At 38.3% G+C, this 23587-nt stretch overlaps 1 protein-coding gene across 1 annotated transcript in view; it reads left to right on the top strand.

Annotated features, from left to right (window-relative positions):
* The window catches only part of CNTNAP2 (contactin associated protein 2), a 2003978-nt gene that overhangs the window by 1059861 nt on the left and 920530 nt on the right, over positions 1–23587 (top strand). Inside the window, exon 9 of the mRNA XM_040471688.1 lies at positions 10907–11056. Within this exon, the coding sequence (XP_040327622.1) occupies positions 10907–11056 (150 nt within the window). The remainder of the gene's footprint in view (positions 1–10906; positions 11057–23587) is intronic.

The raw sequence follows: 23587 nt of genomic DNA, 5'->3' as shown, positions 1-23587 counted from the left end.
GTTACGCTAAAGAGACAAGACTGCCGAGTTTCCCCCATTAAGAGAAATCAGAGAATTTAGGAGATGATGATTGTCATCATCTTGTCCTATTATACTTTTCACCCTTCTTCCGTCGTAGCATCAAAGTAATCTGCATTATTCACCGTTATTTATGGTCAAAGCTAGAATAAGATACACCCCATGTTAAATGTGATGTCTCTTGGTGATCTGCATCTTTTTTCCCTCCAGTATGCTTTTCTGAGTTCCTGTTTCTTTAGTACGTCTTGTTTTATAGATGGAAAACATTTATAGAAACCTTTTCCTTATGACCCCAAACTCATATAAAACACCACTTCTCAATAATGTCTTTATCTAACATACGCAGATATATGTACAACCTACAAAATGCGATATATGCCTTTTGTAAAACCTTGAAAGTACCTTCTCTGTATATACATACATGTATTTGTCTTTGTACACATATAACAAAAATAATAGTGATAAAATAAAAACTGCTACTAGCTATTGATAGTATCAGGTGAGTCACACACCCTATAGCTCATGAGTCATTTAGAGCAACTCTCTGACACAGTATTACATCTTCCTCTAAAAATAAGGAAACCAAGTTGCAGAGAGGCTTAGTAATTTCCTCAAAACAAAATAGCTAGAGTTTTCTACAGCAGAGACCATTTCTGACTGACTTATTTCTATATCTTAATGCTAACATAGTGCTTAGGAAATAGTAAGTACTGTATATATTTATAGATGAATTGGGGAGTGTGGCTTACATTTGAATCCATGCGTGAATGACACAGAGACTCTTCACTGCTCTATGACATGTACCTTTGGCCTTCTCTCTATGTGTACTTTAATCAGAAGTCTTATGATTTGGAACCCTCTTTGAAATTAGCAATAACTTCTTACTCAATGCAACTTGTGTTACATTTTATATTCAAGGCAGGATCAAATACTGGAATGAATGAATGAAGGGATGAATGAATGAATAGATCTGTCAGAATTAGTACAGAGTCCTGGATTGATAATATTTATTGAAATTGAGTGTTTGCATAGCCATAGTCCTAATAAAGTTACTTTCTTTGGAAGATTATCTCAAGAGAAAAGTGACCAAAGAATAATCATAAAGCTTTGAAGAAGATATTTTGAAGTATAATGATATTTGGCTTTTGGCTGGGAATCAATAATGGTTAAGACAGTTATTAGAGATTTTTACATGAAAATGTAGTGTTGGAGTTACTTGATTTTTTAACATTTTAAAGTATTGGTCTCTAAAAGTTCAACACAGTAATATAGTCCAGTTGGGTTTTTCTTGTTTAAGAGCAAATAACAGCATGCGATACATTAGGTTTCTCGTTTGATAATTCAGAAAACAAAGCAAAAAACAGGCCTCAAATAAAATTCATTTGATCTTAAAAGTGAGTATCACCATTACGTCAATTCTTTTTAAAAATGTTTAAATATTTTTGGAGGAGAAATTACATACAGTTGTTTTCTTTATTATTCATGGTAGTTACATTCTCTCTAGTCACAGCCAACACTGGATTAGTGAATACTGAATTATTGCTCCTCCAAGAAATACGAGGTTGGATTCCTGCAAGCCTCTGGTCACAACATTTGCATCAACTGATCAGTACCTAACCTTGCTTTTGTGTGTTTCTTTTTAAACTTCTCTTGTTTAATGCATATAACTGATTCATTAACATTGAACTCACAACCAACAGCATTTTAACCTGTACCTGAAAGAAACTTCTCTAACATGCATACTTTTCTTGCAGTTAGGAATGCTAAACAGCACTTCACTATATTCAGGGGCTATTTATTTATTGTTGTTGTTGTTGTTGTTGTGTGTGTGTGTGTGTGTGTGTGTGTAACATAGTGATTCAATACTTCTATACATTACTCAGTCCTCATTGTGGTAAGCGTCCTTTTTAATCCTCCTCATGTACTTCACCCATCAGGGACCATTTTAAATAGCAACACACAACTGAAAACAACCAAACTGCAGGAAATGTGTTATTAAATATGCAGTAGAAAGAACAGTTGGTCGCAGGATGACAGCTGAACCAAGGAGGCAGAACGCTGCCTTTTTGGGTTTCAGCTGGGAACTTGGACTGGATGGTTCCATTTTCCCCTCCATCTGTGCATGCGCCAGTCCGTGAATGACCAAAATACCACACGTATTGACTTGGGGTTAGCAGTAAATATTAACAAGTAGGTGCTTCACAAATACTGAATCCGTGAATGAGGATCAACGTGTGTAAAATGCATAGATCTTAGACATACAATTCAGTGGATTCTGATATTTATACGTAGGTGCCCAACCTCCAGTTGAGATATGGAATGTGTTTGTTACCTCAGAGAGTTTCTTTCTGAACCTACCGTCCATTCCCACCTGCTCCCCTCTCTCGTAGGCATCTGCTGTCTTGATTTCTATCACCATAGGTTAGTTTTACTGTTCTGAAATGTAATACTTAAGGATTCATTCAGCATTGGGGCACCTGGGTGGCTCAGTCAGTGAAGCGTCCAACTTCAGCTCAGGTCACGATCTCGTGTTTGTGAGATGGAGCCCCACATCGAGCTCTGTGCTGACAGTATGGAGGCTGTTTGGGGTTCTCTCTCTCCCTCTCTCTCTGCCCCTCCCCTGCTCACTCGCTCACTCGTGCACTCACTCACTCGCTCTCAAAATAAATACATAAACTTGCAAAAAATGACACTTCACGAATCCCTTTTTTTTTTCATCTACATTCTTTCAGGCAAAAAAAATGTACCACCAGTTGATTCTTTTTTATTACTTAGCATTTCCTTGTTTGAATAAGCACCGTGTGGTTATACAATTATTTTCAGCGTAGGCCTCTGATAAAGCTGCCAAAACATTTCTGTGCGAGTATTTTTGCAACATATATTTTGATCAGGGTGAGTAAATATTTAGGAGGGGAATTGTTGGGTGATAGGATTAACGTGCGTTTAACTTGGTTAAAAAACAAAACGCCGCGGAGCTGCCAAAGAACTGTTCGAAGGGTTGTGCAACTTTATATCCCGCTAACAATGTATAACGGTTCAAATTGATCCTGATCTTAGCGAGCTAGTTCTTTTAGTTTTTAGCCCCTGAAGTGGGTAGAAAATTATATGTCATTGCGGTTTTAATTTCTCTGATAACTAGCAACCCAGCGATAAAAAATGTCATGCAACGTGCTCTCCTCTATGTACTTATTTATCTACCTTAAAGATTCCATTCATCAAGTGGCTCTTTCAAGACGAAGACCTGTTTCAAAGTGGCCTTTAAGTCCATACCTGTAGAAGAAAGCCTTTGGCAGATCCTTCAACTTACAAAGATGAAGGAATTTTTGGCCTGCCCGAGCACCTTATTACGTGTTCTATCTGACCGCAAGTGATTTTATTTATAATGTGGTTTGGAATATGGCACACACCAATGAGCAAGACTAAATGGTGTCAAGTTCCTTATGATACGGAATTTACAGATAATAAAAGAAAGAGTGCATGGTACATTTATATAGAAATACCACCTCCTTTTTTTTTCTTTTTATTGCATAAATAGGTAACTGAGAACTTACGGGATCTATCAGTAGCACATTGGAACATTACAACGACCTAAAGATGGATTCATATCCTAGGAGATTTTTCCGAGAATATTGAATATTGAGCAAAAGCCTTCAAATTCTAGTCGCTGTAATTTTATTTGAAGCCCTTTCAAACAGATGTTGCATGGTGGATTGCTACTATATTTTAAATGCTTTCTTTTTTTCAATATTCATTAAACTCGTCTTTTCTTCTTGTCTCTAATAAGAGGAACATCTGTTTCTTCTTGTTCAATCAGCACAACCACCTCAAGAGCCTTACTTTAAAAATAATACCATTAGAAAGACAGCCTAGATAGAATGTGCTTCATTAACATTCTGCATTTACTTCCAAAACAAGTGTTTCCAACAATTATAAGTTAGGGAAATGTTAGAGAAAATATTATACAGCAATTTAGTTATCTTATAGAAAAAAAAATTAGGACCAGAAACTGGAATAGGGTTTCAAAGATGTTAGTTTTAGGTTAAAAACTCTCTTTATAGGGGCACCTGGGTGGCTCAGTCGGTTAAACGTCCAACTTTGGCTCAGGTCATGATCTCACAGTTCATGGGCTCGAGCCCTGCGTCGGGCTCTGTGCTGACAGCTCAGAGCCTGGAGCCTGCTTCAGACTCTGTGTCTCCCTCTTTCTCTGTCCCTCCCTTGCTCACACTCTCTTTCCTTTTCTCTGTCAAAAATCAACATTAAAATAATTAAAAAAAAACCAACTCTTGGTAAAAAAGATCCATTTTCTTTTAGAATATGTAGTTGAAAAGTTTTTATTGCTATGAATTAATAACTGGAGATAGCTCTTATAAAATACTATCAAATAATCATTAAGTGTAAAGTTACATAAAAAATGTTGCAGTAAGGTATATTTTTAAAACACAAAAACTTTGGAAAATATGTACTCCCGTTTTTACTGGTCTTAAAGTTAGTCGTCATGGGAAGTCCTTGCTTGGAATTCCATTCAATTTTGAGGAGTATGTCACAGACATTCAGAACCATATCTATTGAATAATCTAGTTAAAACACATACATAATTTGGGGAGGAGAAAGAAGACCTGTAACTATGAAAGAATAAGACCGATTTATTATATAGCTCAAAATTGGCTTAAATTAGCTTGAAAGTTGTTGACTCTGATATTAATAAGAGATACAATCAGCAACTTTGCCAAATTCCCAAATTCCTCACCACCGATACTGCATGATTGGATTTTATTTGGGGGGGGAGGAGGGGATTTGTTCATAAAGAAAACCAAATTTTAATCCTTTCATGGTAATGAACACTTAGAGAATTAACAACCCAAGTTGATAGTTGGAGAGCTGGGCGGGCTGAATAAGAAAGAATAGTTATGTACCGAGTGTTAACTATGTATCAGGCACTGTCCTACGTGATAATGGATTCACAGGATCCTCAGGACAACCCTATGAGGTACACACTTGTGTTAGTCCTCTTTAATAGGTAAGGGGATTGAGGTACAAGGTCTGACTACAGTAGGTGGGCGGAAATGAGATTTGTGCCCAGATGGTCTGACTTCCGAATGGCTGCTGTGTGTATCATGTGTTTCTGGCCCTCTGTGGGTGGGTCCTTGAGTCAGACACTCCTGGGCTCTCATCCTCTCTCAGCCTCTTACAGGGCTTGGTCCATGTGTGCCTGAATAGAATATGACCCAAATAGAGGGCGGTCCCCCATTTTTTCAACAAGATGATTAAGAGAGCCTTTTAACTAACTTGCGTGAAAAAGCTCTTAGTACTGTAAGTGAATGTGTGTGTAATATTTATGTAATTATTACGTGTTCTTAAAATTACATACATAAATAATGTAGGAAGCTTATTTTCCACTCAGTTTGTGGATATAATTTTGTTCTGATTTCTTCATATGCAGCTTTGGTATCAGTGTCTGTGTCCTAACTTTGTGAGTCATCGAATACCTTTTTGCAGAACAAGTCACCATCACCTCTAAGTTATTTGTACCCAGGAATTTCTGTACATCTAATGTTGTCACTGACATATTTTTTTAAGTTCCAAGTGCCCATTAGCATAATGCTAGGACACACTTCTTTTTAGTGGTCTTGTATGTGTATATCTACGATTTCCACATTAAGACTTACTCTATTCATCTTGCCTAGAGGGTTTCCTTAATAACTACACCAATATTTGTAATTGTGAGGTCATAACTCCCCCCAAAATAATAAATTTAAGTCTTAGCTTCATTCTCTATAAAATGAGACTAATCAAAACTTAAAAATTTAACAAAAAAACCTTTTTTTTTAATGTTTGTTTATTTTTGAGAGAGAGAGAGAGACAGAGTGTGAGCAGGGGAGGGGGCAGAGAGAGGGGGAGACACAGAATCCGAAGCAGGCTCCAGGCCCTGACCTGTCAGCACAGAGTCTAGTGCGGGGCTCAGACTCACAGACCGTGAGATCATGACCTGAGCTGAAGTTAGACGCTTAACCCGACTGCGCCACCCGGGCGCCCCCCCCCCCAAAAATTTTTGGTATAATGATATGGATATAAATATACTGCTTCCTAGGTGCCAAGCATTGTTTTAATGCTATAGAAATGCTAATTAATCTCCTCCTCAAAACAAATCTGTGAAGTGGATAGTGTTATTTTCATTTTAGAGAAGAGAAGCCTGAGGCACAGGGTGGTTGCGTAAAGTGCCCAGGCTGGCAGAGGGCCAGAGAAATGCAGGCAGCTTGGCTCCGGGATCAGTCCTCCTAATCCTCCTAATCCTCCTGCTGCTTTCTGTCCTTCTGCTGTCTTGCTGTGTCTCAGGAGGTGTTAGCCATATGAGCCAGGGGTCTCTTTTCTAAGTATCAGTGACCAGCATCCTTTCCATTTTGGTCTGGTCCCGAGCCACTGTGCAGACACCAGAACCCCTGCCTCCAGGAGTATGGGTCTCCAGTCCGTTTCCTGGAATGTTCCTTCATTCATTGACTCTAGCACAGAGAGTGGAGGAATAGCATGTCTTTAACAGCACATAAAAGGGCTGCTTTAATCCTGTGTTTTAATTTGGTCTTTGTTATTTATGACTCACAAACTTGTAATAAAGCTTGAGATGATGATACTTTTTTCTCTGAATAAATGTACTGATATTTATTGCAAGTACCTGTCTTACAACAATGAGCTGATTGACTGTGGTGGTCTAAGTGAATTTCGTATATTGAATTCCAAAGGCTCTTAAGTTTAATTAATGTTCCATTTCATATGAATTAAAATTTGCTAAACAAAATTGTTTATTTAAAAAAAAATACCTTAAAGACGCCGTTCCTTATAGCTTTTTCTGAAGCAAAACTCATTCAGTACTGAGCCCTCCAAGTCACAGATGGTCCAGGAAATGATAAAGGTAAAAAATAAATTGGAGAAAGTTTGCAGGAGAGGTCACATATTTTAATTTTAAGTTTTATAACGTAAAAAGAGTGAACACAAAGTTCCCTTTGCTCAGAGTTTCACTAAGTATGGAAATGACTTAAATGAACACTCATGGGCTTATTCTAATATGCCTTAGAGAAAATGTGTATTTGAACTCATACTTTTAATATAAAATTTTGATTCTAAATACAATTGTAAGGATGCAGGAAAATACTAAAAGACATGTAGGGTATTGCGGTGCCACAAAAATCTGATGCTGCACATGCTTGAAAGTTGGCAAAGGAAACTGGGTGATGTGTCAATCATATAATATCCTAATGGTGCATGGGACAAGGACATCCTCAGGTGTGGTGGCAAACCGGAGTCTGCTTCGGATTTGTGTGTGTGTGTGTGTGTGTGTGTGTGCACACATAGTATAAGAGTTCTGATGGTGGATGCACAGAGGTTTTATAAGCTGTTTTGTTGTTGTCTGGTTTGTTTCTGTTTGTTGTTTGTTAAGAGTTGAGCCTCTGCAACCAGATGGGAGGAGTTTCAGTTCTAAGTTCTGCCATTGATTAACTATGGGATGCTTACACTGTGTTAAATTCAGTTCTCTTGCCTATTTACCTGAGGCAGTTCTAAATACTAATTTCTAAAACATCTTGTGCGAATTATAAACAAATCAAACACAAGTACTTGTCAAAGTGAGTAGCCTATAGAGCTTAGAACGCTGTATCTTTAAATACTTCCCTACACAGAAATAACACAATTAGACTCTGCTCTAGAAAAAAAGACTTCCCACCATTATATTTTATAACATGTGTCTGAAGAAAGGTTTTAAAAAGCAGCATATTTTCTTTTGGGTGAGTGGATCATCCTTTTTTCCCATGGAAGGATTGAACTTCGTATCTGGGAACCCATTCCTATCATAGATTGCTAAGGCGTACGTCTTGAAGATGAAAAATTCAAAATGATAATTGGAATTGAAATGAATAGAAATCACAGTGTAGACTGAAATGCAGCAGTGGCTGCCATCAGCAGACTGCTTTTATCTAAGTTTTAATTCCTCTAGTATTTAAGTTTCTTGAAAAAAATAAAGTAACCTTTTAATTTTTCTCTGATTGAAATAAGAGACCTTTTGTTGTGAACAATTAAGCTGATGATGTCCGTTTGCAAATTAATTGTAGGATGAAGAGATGTTCGAAGGAAATTCTAGAAAGGCAAGTCTGCCCTACTGTTTAGAACAGGAAGATCTGTCAGCTAATGGTGTTTCCTATGTGACTTTTTCTGAATGTGTGATTATTTAGAATTAAATTGTGAGACTGGACATTTTTGTAGCATTGATGTCCTCGGGATCCGTGCGCCAAAATTGCGTTTCAGAGCAGAGCTCATCACATTATACAGGCAAAAACAAAAGCCAGAATCAAAACCATGCGCTTCTACGGTTAATCAGCACGAGGCCCAGTTTTGTACTCTAAAGAAAAATGTTAGTGTTGTGTTCATCTGTTCTGTGGGAGAACCCCGAGTGTACCTACTGGAGAAGGAAATATTTCAGTAAACACTACCACTTGTCTGACAGCTAGCTGGTTTTAATTTTAGAATAAGACTTTACATTTACATAGTAATTTCACAGTACAAAAAAAATATATATATACAATTATGCATATTATGCATTTCATAACTTGGAAGTTATTCAGTATTAATTACTTTAAAGCCAAGATTTTCTCTTTTCCTCCACTGAAATAAAATGTGCTCAATATGTATTACTAAATTAAAATTTAAGAATCCTAACAGGGCTCCCGGGTGGCTCAGTCGGTTAAGCATCTGACTTTGGCTCAGGTCATGATCTTGCAGTTCGGGAGTTCGAGCTGCAGGTTGGGCTCTGTGCTGACGGCTTGGAGACTGAAGTCTGCTTCGGATTCTGTGTTTCCTTCTCTCTCTGCCCCTCCCCTGTTCACGCTCTGTCTCCCTCCCTCTCAAAAAATAATAAATAAATAAACATTAAAAAAATGTTTTTAATCCTAAAAAGAAATACCTGCAGTGTGGGTATTACATACATGTGACCATCTTAGAAGCTCCAACAGACTTTAATTTTTTTCATTAAAATGGGATTTCGGGGGGCGCCTGGGTGGCTCAGTCGGTTAAGCGTCTGACTTCAGCTCAGGTCACGATCTCGCGGTCCGTGAGTTCGAACCCCACGTCGGGCTCTGGGCTGATGGCTCAGAGCCTGGAGCCCGCTTCCGATTCTGTGTCTCCCTCTCTCTCTGCCCCTCCCCCGTTCATGCTCTGTCTCTCTCTGTCTCAAAAATAAATAAACGTTAAAAAAAAAAAATTTTAAATGGGATTTCGGTTTCATAGCATAAGCCAACCACCAGTTTATGCTTTTTCTGCAGAGGGCCACGCAGTAAATAGTTTAGGCTTTGTGAGTGACTAACATGTCTCTGCAGCAGCTCCTTGGCTCTGTCTTTGTAGATCAAGACTGTATGTAAACAAACGAGCCTGCCTGTATTACAACAAAACCGTGTGTGGGCCCTAAAATTTCAATTTTGTATCATTTTCCCATGTAATTTATTATTATTCCTTTTATGCATTTTCACCTCCTTAAAGTTGTGAGAACTGTTTTCAGCTCTCAGACCCCACAAAAACAGATGGCAGCAGGCCAGCGAAGGCCCCTAACCTGATTTGTAAACCTCTGATCAGAGGCTGGGAGCCGTCATCTGTGCCCTGGTTGACTTCATTCTTAGATGCTTCTACCTGCTAGGCTCTCTGCCTTTTGTGAATCTGCAGTGTATCTTCCAAGTAACTTCTTCCTGTGGATGCTAAAGTATTCTGTCTGGAGTACACTGGACCAAAATCCCTTACCTTTGCCGTAATAGCCTAGGCCAGGTTGAAAGAAAGTCACTCTGACCCTCTTAGACTTCTTTCTGTCTCTCTGTGTGTTTCATAAATTCTTTCCGGATGCTTACGTCCAGTGGCTTATCTTCTTTGTCTACGCCTTAATTTTATAATTATTCTTTGTAACATGAACACAAACTAAACAAAACCTTCAAGTCATTGTCTGTCTAATGGAGAGCTTAGAAGAATGTTTGTTTCCCAAGAGCCTTGTACTAAGCAACAATGGAACGTGGTTGTTAGGGTTGGAGCTGTTAATTTATTTTTGTTGGGTTTTTGTTGTTGTTTAAATGTAACCTAATTCATTATAAAGAAACTTTATTTATAAATGACCAGACAACCCTGGTATTATTTCTCATGTTTAGTAGTGGTTAATTAGCACATATTCACGTATGTTTTTAGTTCTTCATTTCTATAAACTATGCATATCTACTTGTCAGATGTGGTTATTGAGAGAAAATAATAGTACAAAAAAAGTTCTTAAAAACAGAAAGAGACTTAGATAAAAGTTATAAGCCCATTTTCTTACCTGAGAGTGGCTTCTGGTAAACCTAATCATAAAATAAGTAAGTTAAAATAGTTCTGGGGCACCTGGGTGGCTCAGTCAGTTAAGTGTCTGACTTCGACTCAGGTCGTAATCTCATGGTTTGTGAGTTTGAGCCCTGTGTCGGGCTCTGTGCTGAGAACTCAGATCCTGTTTCAGATTCTGTGTCTCCTTCCCTCTGCCCCTACCCCACCTGTGCTCTGTCTCTGTCAAAAAGAAATAAATGTCAAAAAAACTTTTTTCATAGTTCATCATCACCTCCCAAACAGCTTTGTTTACCCCATTCGCTTTCCCAGCTACCAATGGCACATGAATAATTATTTTCCTACTGATTGGTTGTTTTGCCTTATCTTTCCAATGGAGGATGAAATCCCTTATGATATTAAAGAAGCATGATATCAGTTGCAAATAGCCCAGAATTTTTCTAGATGAAAATATATAAATTTTTACCAGTAAAAAAGGTAAAATCTGACCTTGTTGATATTGAAGGTTGTTTTAAACTGTACAATCTTTAGAAAATAAATTTACTGTTTTTCTTAACAGGTTCTGGGTTGAATGATGGACAGTGGCATGAAGTTCGTTTCCTAGCCAAGGAAAATTTTGCTGTTCTCACCATTGATGGAGATGAGGCCTCAGCAGTTCGAACTAACAGTCCTCTTCAAGTTAAAACTGGCGAGAAGTACTTTTTTGGAGGTAAGACCGCCATTTTTTATTGGTTAACGAATACGCTGTTAGAGTTTCAGTGAAGTTCGATTATGAAGTATTTATAATTGATTCAGTAGACTCAGCAGATCTCAGGAAGAAGACCAAACTCTTATTCTGTGACCTGAAATGCGAGTGGCAAATTTATGCTTCTTCATGATAAAGGTATTCATATGATGTCATGATGTCACCATATTCTTCTAGTTTAATTCAAATATTCAAACTGTAAAGCATGAGATTCTGAGTCCATTCATTCTCATAATACTATCTTCAAGAATCAGGTCCTTGGGTTATGTATTAGTCACCTATTACTGTGTAATTACTTACTCCAAAACTTAGTGCCTTAAAACAACATTGTCTCACAATTACTGTAGATCATGAATTCAGGAATAGTTTAGCAGGCTGATTTTGACTCAGAGTCCCTCATGAGGTTATTATACCCAAGCGCATCATTTAGATGTGACTGCATCATTTCAAGCCCTGACTGGGTTCGAGAGTGTTTCCAGGAAGGTACACTCACTAGGGTGACAGTTGGTGCTGGTTGTTGTCTGGGGCACCTTGGTTCTTCTCCACATGTCTCTGATTTTGGGGGGCTGGTCTTCCTCAAGCCAAGAGAGGAGGGGAAAGCCAGTAAAAAAGAGAGAAAGTTTCCAAGATGGAAGCTGAAGTTTTTTTCTAAGCTAGTCTTGGAAGTGACATGCCATCACTTCTGTTATACACAGTTTGTTAGAAGTGAATCATTCGATCCAGCCTACCCTTAAAGGTAGGGGGTTACCTGAGGAGACGTGTAATGAGAACATCTTAGAGGCTGCTGACCGCAGGTTGACTTATAGGAAAGCGATCTTATTACACATATCTTGGCTCTTAAGCAGTGAAAAAATTAGTAAAAAAGAAGGTTCTCTTAAAACAGTCAATCCTAATATATGTGAAAAAGTGTAGCATGGGCCTGGGAATATTTTTTTAATTTGAAAAATGTATTCTGACAGATTTTTTTCATCATTAATGAAACGTGGGGACATCTTTTTATTAAAATGTTAGGTGTTTTGTTTAAATCAATATATCTTTCACTACATTATTGTCTCCTCATCCTAAATCACTCAATATGAGATCTGAAAAATTGCTTTCTTAGAAGAGGCTTTGTTAAACTTTAAAAAACATAGGTGTACATCTATCTGCCTCTGAAAATATATTTATTAATAATCACATGTATTTATTTAAATACTTATATATCACTATATTTATATATTTTTCTATTATTAGAATAAGCCTTTTTGAGAGCAGTTATCTTGTATATCTTATTCTTTGTTGTATCCTCTAAGGCCTTAGAAAAATTCCTGGCATTTAGATGACCAATAAATATGAATGAATTGGTAAATTTAGAAAAATAAGCAAGGCAAGCACTCTACTTCCAGTTGTTTAAAAGAAGAAATAGAAGGGGCACCTGGGTGGCTCAGTCGGCTAAGCATCCAACTTTGGCTCAGGTCATGATCAGGTCATGATCAGGTTTGTGAGTTTGAGCCCCACATCGGGCTCTGTGCTGACAGCTCAGAGCCTGGAGCCTGCTTAGGATTCTATGTCTCCCTCTCTCTTTGCCCCACCCTCACTCACACTCTGTCTCTCTCTCTCAAAAATAAGTAAACATTAAAAAATAAGAAAAGAAAAGAAAAAATAGAAGCCCACAGAGCTCTACTGACCTGCCAATGCGTGTGTGGTCAGCAAGAGAACTCCAGACCTCGGACTCCTGTAGCAGGGTGTTTCTCCCTATACATCATGATACAATGAAGGGTGACAAGTCAGAGACAAAAGACCTGAGCTAGAGCTCTCTTTCTTGAATATTCCATTGTGTTCACTGGAAGTTCAAACTACGTCTTCAAAAAGGCTCTCAATAAATATTTGATGAATGGGTGAAAGTCAGACATGATGTTTTATGAGGGAATAAACTAGGGCTTACTGATGTGCAAAAAAGCAGCCCAACACCCCAACTGGTTTTCCTGCAAAAACATATTTAATTTGATGGGCTTTTGGCCAACAGTTTCCATTGCTGACATAGAAAATGGATCACAGTAGTCAGTTGGAAAGCTATTGATAATCCCTACCCATCCAAATGACAGTGGAATATCTTTGGCCATGGATGAGCATGCCGAAAGCCTAAGGTCAGAGCAGAGTTTTGATCTCTTTCCATCTAGATGGGAAGCTTAAGAGCTGCAACCAACAATTTTAAGGTACAACATTTATGAGCTATGAGGGCTTTATAGTGTGCTGTTTCCTATTGCTTTACAGATTTTGGTTTTCAACCCCAGTGGTCAGGAGCATATTTCCTCTCTCTTGGGCCTTTGGTCTGCCTCTGGGAAATGCTATTAGCAAATGATCATGACACATCTTTGGTTATATGTTCATTAGCTCAATCCTTGAAGTATATGAGAAGCACCAGAGGAACTTGTTACATTTCTGAATTCTCGGCCCCCTCTCCTAGAACTCAATGCAGAATGCTGGGGGGGAAAAAAAAAGAATTCTGAGCTTCAACTTTTTTCTCATTTCCACAAATGATCTTGAGGAACAGAATTAGAGATCAACCTTAGCCAATTCGCATGCACATCTTTCAAATTCTTCTGAAAGACAACATCAGTCACTGGAAAGTGAGATAAGTGAGAATTCGCTACTCTTGTATAGCTTAGCCACCATAGAACAGTAACAGGAAGTCACAGGCCACAGTTTGGTGCCCATACAGACATGTATCGAATGAGCATTTTTATTAGCAAGCTGGAACAACGAACGCAGTTAATGCCAACTCTTCTGTGAGTTCAGTGAAGTCCTAGCTCTCTGACTTGCTACACCTTGAAGAAAAAATGTTCTCTCTGGGCAACTTTAGCAGTATTCTAGAAGCGGGATTCAGCTACACCCAGCCAGTGGCAAGCCATAGAAAGGCTCCTAAGTTGATGGCTGGCACAGGATCGTTAAGCAATCCAGACTCCAGAACCATCCCCAAGGCTTCAGGTCACAGGTGCCCTTGTCTTATGCCATCTTCACACAGGCTGTAGGTGTCTGTGAGAGATGGTTTGTCAAGCTTCATAAACTTAACATCTTTAATTTCACTACTGAGATATCTTTCCTAACATTTATCTAACATTTATACTGATTAACAAAGCACTAATTTCACCAAAGAAAACCCAATTTGGCATTTAGTAAGTTGATGAGAGGAATAGGTAGGAGAAATCCTAAAGTAGCCGTCTCTGGAATGGCTGCAGCCTGTCTGATAGAATGTTCATGACTGCCTCTGGCATGTGGCTTTCAGATTAGAATGATAGCTACTTCCGGATTGTAATTCACACACACACACACACACACACACACACACACACACACACACACACCTTCCTATTGTCTGTGATGAAAAATTTTAAATTAGTTGTTAATATCATAATGAAAACATCTTAAATGTTAGTGTAGTGAAAAGGTCAAAAATATGAGCTTTGAAACATACATATCTCGTTTGGGATTGTGGTTTCACTTAGTTGAAAGATCATTTTAATAATTTATCTTACTTCTTCATCCATTAAAAGGCCATAGAATAACCTGTTAAACCCAGGGTCTGTCTCCAGGAGATGCTAAATGCTGACTCCCTTTCTAATCCATCTGGAGTCTTTATTTAACTCATTCAAGGACAGCCGCTTCCAAGGAGGATTTGAGACTTGAGACCACGTGCTCATCTAAAGGCTCTGACCAGCTTCTGCACTAATCAAAGCATTCCTTCCTCCTTGGGAAAAAACAAATTGTTTTCCTCTGAGGTGAAAGCCTTAAATAAAGGCTGGCTGGCCTCATCACTCAGTTACAGGCTCCTAAACATGTACACACTTTGTTTCCTTTGAAGTAAAGCCCTGGTCATGTAGCTTCTATTCTTTACTGCCGTTTCCTACCAGCGTGGAGCTTTATCTCTCCATGCCCGTGCCTTGCTAATCCCAGAGAACGTCTTAGTTCTCCTCTGTAACACTCGTGATCAGATGTTTAAACACCAAGAATTCTTTTGCCTTGTTCTTTCTTGGGAATAAACAGAAAAAGAAACAGATTATTCATTTGGGATGTTTCCTCAGCAGCAGTTATTTTGGTCGCTTTAATTTTTTTTTCTCTACCACCCAACTGGAATTACTTTTGATAACACTTCATTAATTTTAATAGTCAAAGGAAATGTATTTATTGACTGCTTACTTGGTAATAGGCTTTGTGACACAGGTCAGAGCCCATGGTCATAAGAGATATAGAAGGATTTGTAAATTTCTAAATGTTCTCAGGGTTGGTATTTTTTTTTTATTATTATTAGTATTATCCTGTTGCTTTCATTTGAAAGGAAAAGGAGCTGTGGGCTGACGAGAGAAGAGGTAAGAAAGTTCCAGAGCCAATCTTTCTGGAAGGGGGTGACTGCTCTCAACGACTTTCCTTCCAAACATACTTTGATGGTTTCATTTATATTTTTTGTCATAGAACTGGGATCCAAGCTCATTCATTTATATCCAAAGAGATTACAGAGCCCCTAACATAAGCCACGTATTATGCTAGATGTTGGCCATATGCCATAACCAAAAAGAAGACGAATCTGCACCCTCGTGGGATTGAGTTTTTGCTTTCACAGCAACATGTGTGTGACCTTTATAAAGTTGTCATCTTATATTGTTTGCATGATTCTCTTACTAATTTTATAGCTGCTCTGATCTCCATGTAGGGAAACCTCTGTTTCGCACTTAAGACCTTTCAGCCAGTTGGATGAGGCTCACATTATCAAAGTTGTTTACATTTACTTAAAGCTGGTTGATAATAGACATTAACCACATTTGCAAAATGCCTCCACAGCAACACCTAGGGTAGTGTTTGACTGAATACCTGGGTATTATAGCCTATCCAAGTTGACACATAAAATTACCCATTACAGGGTTTTCTGTATCCTGGATTCAAGACGTCAAATAAAATGATAACCAAGTGTCTGGTTTAATGTACAGATAAGAGAATACCAGAAACTGCCTTTTATAGTTTTCCAGTTATATTTTCCAAGTCTTCTACATGCTTAGTTTTCTACTTTGTTTCATTTCATACTTTCTAAGGTTACCTCTTTTATTCCCTCTCTTTGCAACACATTAACTGAGACAAAATTGATAAATGCTAAAACCCACCTATTTAAAGTGTACAATTCAGTGAGTTTCTGTAAATGTATACAATAGTGCAGCCATCACTAAATACTTTGTCAAATATTTAGATAAAATTTCTGACACAGGGTAGGTTCTCAATGTCTGTTTATTCACTGAATAAACTGATCAATAGTCCCTTAAGTATACATTTGCTACTTATATGCACAAGGGACTAGAGGACTTTTCATCCCCACATAGCTTCTGCCATATGTCCCACACTCAAAAAATTTAGGTCAGGGATACTGGTTGTGCTCACATAGAATGGCCATTATCATGTTTGGTATTCCGCTACCATATTTGGCATATTTGGTTATAACCCTTCAGGGTCTGGAAGAGAAAATAATTTGTATTTGATCAAATGCAATTTTTTTTTAATCTAAGCGTACTTACATGTATGACTAATACGTAGTAGAGCCAGAACTTAAATAATTTCACTTGGTGAATATTTACTAAAACCTGGCATTATTACCCATACTGGAGCAGTGCACAAGTTAGAAAAAATACGTGCTCTGAAAAGGTTACATTCCAGTCAAGATAACACATTGGTGAAATGAGTGTGTTTTGGAGACAGTAAATGAGGGGAGGGATGGGACGTCCGTAGGAGGGGGGTGTTGAGTATTGTCACCTGACATAAGCTGGCCAGAGGCAGCCTCAATCCAGAAGGTGGCCTCTGGACCAAGAGCTCAAGGGGGTGAGGACATACGGGAGGAGGGCGTCCCCGGGGGAGAGAAAAGTAAGGGCGAGTGTGTGTCCAGGTGGTGAGGGAGTGGAGTGCTTGAGGAAGGGAGGCCAGCGTGGCTTTGGGAATGTGAGCCCTCAGAGGCTGGGTTGTGAGGGGTCTGTTACACTCAGTGAAATGGGAAGGCATGTGAGGATTGGACCAGGGGAGTGGGGTGATCTAGTTGACATTTCTTGGGATGCCGTTTTCAGAAAACAGCATAATCGAATGAGGGAGCACAGTGGAGACTATGGTAATAATCCAGATGAAGACAGGTAGAGACTGGGTGATAGCAGTGGAGGGGATGGGAAATGAAAATTCTGAATCCGTCCTTGGAGGTCAAGCCAACAGGACCTGCCCACAGGTGGGATATATACACTCAGAAGAGTCAAGGATAACACCGGTGTGCCTGACAGAAAGTCTGTCCCACACATCCGTCCTCCTTCCCCTTCTACTCAGTGGGGTCCGCTTGGCAGTGTTTCCCTAAGAATCAGTTCTGACATGTGCATCATACAGTACTGAATGTGTTCGTCTGTGCAGTGACCTGTCATCCCTCCTCCAAGATCAGCCATGACCTCCCCCCTCACTTTCCCATGTGCCTGCATTCTCTTTCTCCTGGGTTGCCTGGATGGGATCTGACTCGGTTCCCAAATCTCTCCGGTCTTTGCCAGATGCTCTTTTGCTATATCACCTTCAGGATTTCACAAGGGTCAAGAATCTATTGATTTAAAATCAGCTCTTGTGGGCGCCTGGGTGGCTCAGTCTGTTAAGCATCCGACTTCGACTCAGGGCATGATCTCACAGTTCTTGGGTTGGAGCCCCGTGTCGGGCTCCGTGCTGACAGCTCAGAGCCTGGAGCCTGCTTTGGATTCTGGGTCTCCCTCTCTCTCTGCACACCACCCCCCTCTTCTCAAAAAAGAAAACAACATTAAAAATAAAATAAAATCAGTTCTTGTATACTGAAATTCCAATCTGTCTCTTATTGGAGGGAGCACAGTGCCGCTCGGAAATAGACAAGCGGAGGACAAGGCTAACTAAGCACCCGCAATGGCCTTTAAAAATATTAGTTCATGTGCAGTCTCTTAGTGGATGTACTGTCAGCTTGAAAGTATGGTCTGAGCATAATCTTCTCCTGCTTTTTGTCCCATCCATGGCCCAACTACAGTGAGGTTGGAGGGGTTAGCAGATAGGCTATTTATTGTCTTTTTACAAATAAAATGAAAGCTCACTATCATCCACATTTACACAGTGCTGAACATGATTTATTGTTGGAAGACTTGAGTTCCCCATCTTTTGTGGAATATGCATCCCTTTGAAATACAAATTCAATATTATAAATAGCAGGAGTCAACTTTTTATGATCAACTAACAATTTATTAAATCTCAGAACGAGAGATGAGGAAATCACAACTTAGAACCTCCGAGATTCCTGTAAATTGTTAATAGTTTCTTTGATTTGGATTGGCTAGCATTATATATATAATAATTGGAATTCATTTTTTCTTTAATTGCTTCCAAACCCATGAATTAACTTTTGTATAATAAATATATGTGTGTATATATTTTTTCTTCCTCTTGTGCTTTTACTGTTTCACCCTGGATCAATATTACAATATTATTATATTACCTAAAGCATTATATTGTTTTTTTCCTTTCAGCTTTAGAGAGTTGACCCATCCTTGAATGTAGTGAGTTAACCTAGAAACTTTCTCAATTATGAATTTCTTAAAAAGGACTTGATTGTACAAAAACAACTACTTACCTATGTAAGTCTTTAGATCACTATTTGCTATTCTATGCAAGTTCATCCCCCCACTTAAAAAAAAAAGTACATTTTTAAGCCTCTCTTTCCATCATGAGGACATTAATAAGGAGAGACACATTTCTTTTTCAATCTAATTCCCAAAGTACTTTTGGTTGTTTTAGTTTGTTTTCCAATTATATGCATAAAAGAAAGGGGCAGAGAAGAGGAAGGGAATTGCACAATGAAATTGAATATATTAACTTCATCAGAAACTGTTTCCCTGTAGGAGATAAGAAAGTATTCATTATGTAGCCCCAAATTCCTAAGACCTTTATATATCTCCTAGAAATAAAATTTGTTTAGAGCTGGGATTCGGTCTAATTAGAGTTATTGTGATAGTCTATACGCCTTCACTTTTTTTCTGGCTCTGTGAATGGCTTGCACTGGGAATATTCAGATTTAAGACAGAATTGTAAGTAGTTTTCCAAATAACAAAAAATCATGGAATTATAAAAACTCTTTGACTTTCAAGAATTGTTTTAACCCTGAGGCTGTTTATCACTGGTACTTTCTGCTTTCTTCTTATATTAATTTTGCTACTGATTAAAATCAGTAGACTTAAAGAACATAATGTTCTGACTGTGGAAATAATATAGATAGCTCTACAGGTATGTAAATTAAATATGATTTTTTCTGTGTGTATTTTTGACAAAGTATTTTCCATATCTAAAATGCTCCTAAGTTGAAAATAAAAACAGCTAAATTTTAAAACGGTGATGTCTATCTGGTGCAAATATGTGATATGTATCAAGTTATTACTTGAGGATCGTAAATGTTTCTACAGATTATCTTAATCATTGATTTTATAATATTTTATCAACAAACCCCAGAAAAAACAAAAGAAACCGATATATATACATATATATATGTATATATATATATATATTTTTTTTTTCATGACTAATGTGTCTGTTTGGTACTCTAAGAAACAGAGGTTAAGGGGGGTTAGCCATTTGAAAGACTTAACCAGGCAAAATGCCTCTGTTGGATACAAGGGTTAAAGAGGAAGAGAAGGTCTGACACCTGAGGGGGGAGAGAGGAAAAGGGGGATTGAGTCAGGAAGAGCCCCCAAGTGCTGGTAGTGTTGGCTGTGATCCCTCGCAAAATTGCCTATTAGCATCTATCATTAAATGGAAATGGCTGGAGTAGTTGATTAGAGCAGTCTGGCCTCAGCAGAAGGGCATCTCTAGACTCTAATTATACCAGCCAACACTGATCCTCAAACAGGAAGGGGGATGTGACAAGCATCCCTCCTTGGCCACCACAAGCATAAGTGAAAACAAAAGATAGTTCTAGAAAGTTCTTTCATAGTATTCCTTTACAAACCAGAGAAAAGTGTGCTTGTTTGTTTTGGTATAGTTGGTATTTCCATTTACAGAAATAACTCCCTATGGCCAAACAGAGGAAATGATTGCAGGGTACTTATTTTTAAAAACTGCTGAAAATTCAAATAATGATTTTGCTATATATGCAGGAGGAAAACCAAAAATGGAAGCCAATGGCCTGTGATTGTGCTGGTCTATCATTGTTTATTTTGTTCACGTACCTTCTCATGTATAAGAGGCTTCTAGGGTGTTTTGGGTTTTCGTTGGTTTGTTTGTTTTGGTTTTAATGCAGTGTTGTGCTGCATCCTTAAGTAAAAGTTTGATTTTGATTCAGTAGGTTTGAGGTTGGGCCCAGAAATGTGCATTTTAACCAAGTATTTCGATGAGTTCCTTTTTTTTTTTTAACTACTTTGTTGAGATATAATTCACACACCATAAAATTCACCATTTAAAGTATACAATTTAGTGTTTTTTTGTATATTCTCAGAGTTATGTACCTATAACCACACTCTAATTTTTGGTCATTTTCAGGACCCCGAGCAGAAATTTATTAGGAGCAACTCTGCATCCTCCTACAGTATCCCCCAGCCAAAGGCAACCACTACTCTATTTCTGTGTATAGATTTGCCAATTCTAGGCATTTTATAAATGGAACCATATATGAGATTGTCTTTCACGATTGGCTTCTTTCATGTAGCATGATATTTTCAAGGTTTATTTGATTTTAGCATGTATCACCACTTTATTCCTACTTACATGTGAATATAGTTCCATTGTATGGGTATACTACGTTTTTCAATCCATTCATCAGTCAACAGACCTTGGGTTGTTTCCACTCTTTGGCTATTATGAATAAGGCTGCTGTGAACACTTGTGTACAAGTTTCTGCATGTATGTATGTTTTTCTTACTCTTGAGTATGTAACTGGGAGTGAAATTGCCAATTCTTATGGTAATTCTATTTTGTGAACCTGCTAAAATCTTTCCCGAGTTATCTCAGTGTCTGTAGTTTTCTCTCTACACTTAAAGAACACTAATTTAACTAAAGATTTGGGGATCTGAATGCAGGAAGCAAAAGAGCTATTTCTTCTATCCCAACAATGAAAATTCTAGATTCCACAAATGGAAGCAAGGACTAGAAAGAAAAATAATATGAGGCATGAGAAAATAATAAAATACTGAGTAAAGATATGAGACTAACGTCAATAAGTGGAAAGTTAGAAATACAAAACATTGGAAGGAAACAAAGATTTTTTTTCTCTCTAGATAGGAACAATCTCTAAAGTTGAAAAAAATTCTCTTGTAAGGTGGTAGAGAAAATAGTAGGATGAACAAAGTGGATCTTAGTGAGATTTATTTATAAAAACAAAGCAGCTTTAAACATAACTGAATTTCAGGAGGAAGAACTTCTACAGGTATCATAGAAGAGATGTGGCTCGAGTTAAATTACCTAAACGCGAAACAAGAAACACCAGGCGGAGGGAATGGGAGAGAAATAATAAAATTTGTCAGAATTTATTTTTAAAAGTGCAAATGGATAAAATAAAAATATTTTAACATAACAGTTGTATTTAATTATATATTGTTTTTAAAGTTGCTAATACACACACACACACACACACACACACATATTTAATTTAACAGAAATTTCTTTTTGCCTAGTGTTAGATAGAGTTTGCTTTCTGGAATAGAATGTCCACAAATGTGGATAAGTTTAGTAAAAGAAGGCTTCTTGTTGCTTGAAGAATTTCATCATTGTTAGTCAGTCATTCTTTTAAAAACCAGATGGTGGGAAGAATTGGCAGTGTGTAGCACCATCAGTGTGCGAAATATCCATTTTCACCCTTCTTCCCATACATGGAACATTTTTATGTCTCCTCAAGGGGGACCAATCCAAAATCTCATTCGTTATTGCATCCAGCTCCAGCCCGCATCTCTGAATGGTGAATGGACCTCTACGTTAGGGCAACGTTTGATTCCTTCTGGTCTCACGAGGTATAAACTCAAGACCTGATAACTGTACTGCCCACTTCCCCCATGGAAAATAAAGGTATAAGAAACCTAGCTTTTACTAGTCCACAGTAGTTTTTACATCTTGTTAGTCGGGAAGAGCAAGGGACCCCTTTCCCAGTGCCCTCCATGACCCTAGGTTTCACTCTCTGAGAGATCCCTCCTTGGCCATCATTCTGCATGGCCATCTGAAGAGGGCATTCAGGTTGCGCCCTTCTCATGGGCTGCCTGCTCTCATGTGCTGATAGAGACGTGGACTCCTAGAGACTGCTTTACTCAGTGGGCTCAGCTTGTTGCGGGCCATGCTTCTGGTCTCCTTGGCAACATGATTCCTCGGAGACATGTGGTCTTCTAATTTGTTTCCTTAAGGTGGTTCTCTGTGCAAGAAACCACATCTAAACATCTGTTCTTGATGTAGCTGTAAGCCTGGTGCCTCCGTGCTTTTCCTTACCTCTGTGTCCCGCCACTTCCCAGTGGAGGTGTATCACTTCTCACTTGGAGAGAATTTGCTGATCTCTCCTTTTCCAAATCTCTCCACCCTGTCAACTCAGTGCCTCCTCTGAACCTTGAGGCTTTGAGACCAAATAGCCCTTGATTGGATGACAATAGCATAAATCTGATAATTGCCATAAAACTGTTTTCCGCTGTCTGGTAAACAACTTCTGTTGTTTTGTGCTTATCTTATTTCATTTATTTATTATCCATAGTTATGTAGTACATGACAGAGTTCTGCTGGACATCATATATTTGCATCAAATATGGATTAAATTCTAATAAGTCCTAATCAGTTAGAAGACTATTTCTTGTACTTCTTTATTTTCTTTTCTCTCTCTCTCTCTCTTTTTTTTTTTTTTTTTTTTTTTGGTTTTTTTCCAGCTTAACTCTGACCTGAGGATAATAAAAGATATTTTAGACTGTAGCTTTACTCCCTTCTAAGGATACCTCAGGGCGGCTATGGCTTTTATTTATTGTACTTTAGGATACAGTTTTCTTTGTTGTTTTTGTTTTTGCTTCAAGCTCATAAATTGGGGATTCTCCCTCAATTCAGATTGCCAACATAAGCAGAGAGCACCTGCCATTTTAAAGTGTTTACTTTTATCTCAGCCTGCAGGCTGGTTAGTCCTGGACTGAGTTCATCTCTCTCTTGAAGACTGCTGAACACAGCAAGAAGGAGCCAAAGCATATCAGCATTTGAGTATTTCCTCATATTTCTTCTAATATTGAAAGTCTCAGTTGACCTCTGCTTTGCCTTCCAAGGAATAGCAGTTGACAATATGACCAAATATTTTGCCACAAATAGCAAAGGTCCCAGCTTTCCGAAGACTGTCATAGCCCAGGCTTCGGGGCCGGGCGCCTACTCGAAGCACTTCCATAAAATTATGTTCTGTCATGCATAGCACTCTATTTTTAAATATAGTACCAAATATGGTATTAGTTGGATTAGCTTCAGCTCTGAGTGACCGAGACTGTGATTAACAAGATAGAGATGTGG

The sequence above is a fragment of the Herpailurus yagouaroundi genome, unplaced genomic scaffold (genome assembly GCF_014898765.1).
Source record: "Herpailurus yagouaroundi ecotype Mexico unplaced genomic scaffold, PumYag 100, whole genome shotgun sequence".
Classification (NCBI taxonomy): domain Eukaryota; kingdom Metazoa; phylum Chordata; class Mammalia; order Carnivora; family Felidae; genus Herpailurus; species Herpailurus yagouaroundi.
Note: the sequence above shows the minus strand (reverse complement) of the source record. Positions and strands in the feature narration are given on the sequence as shown.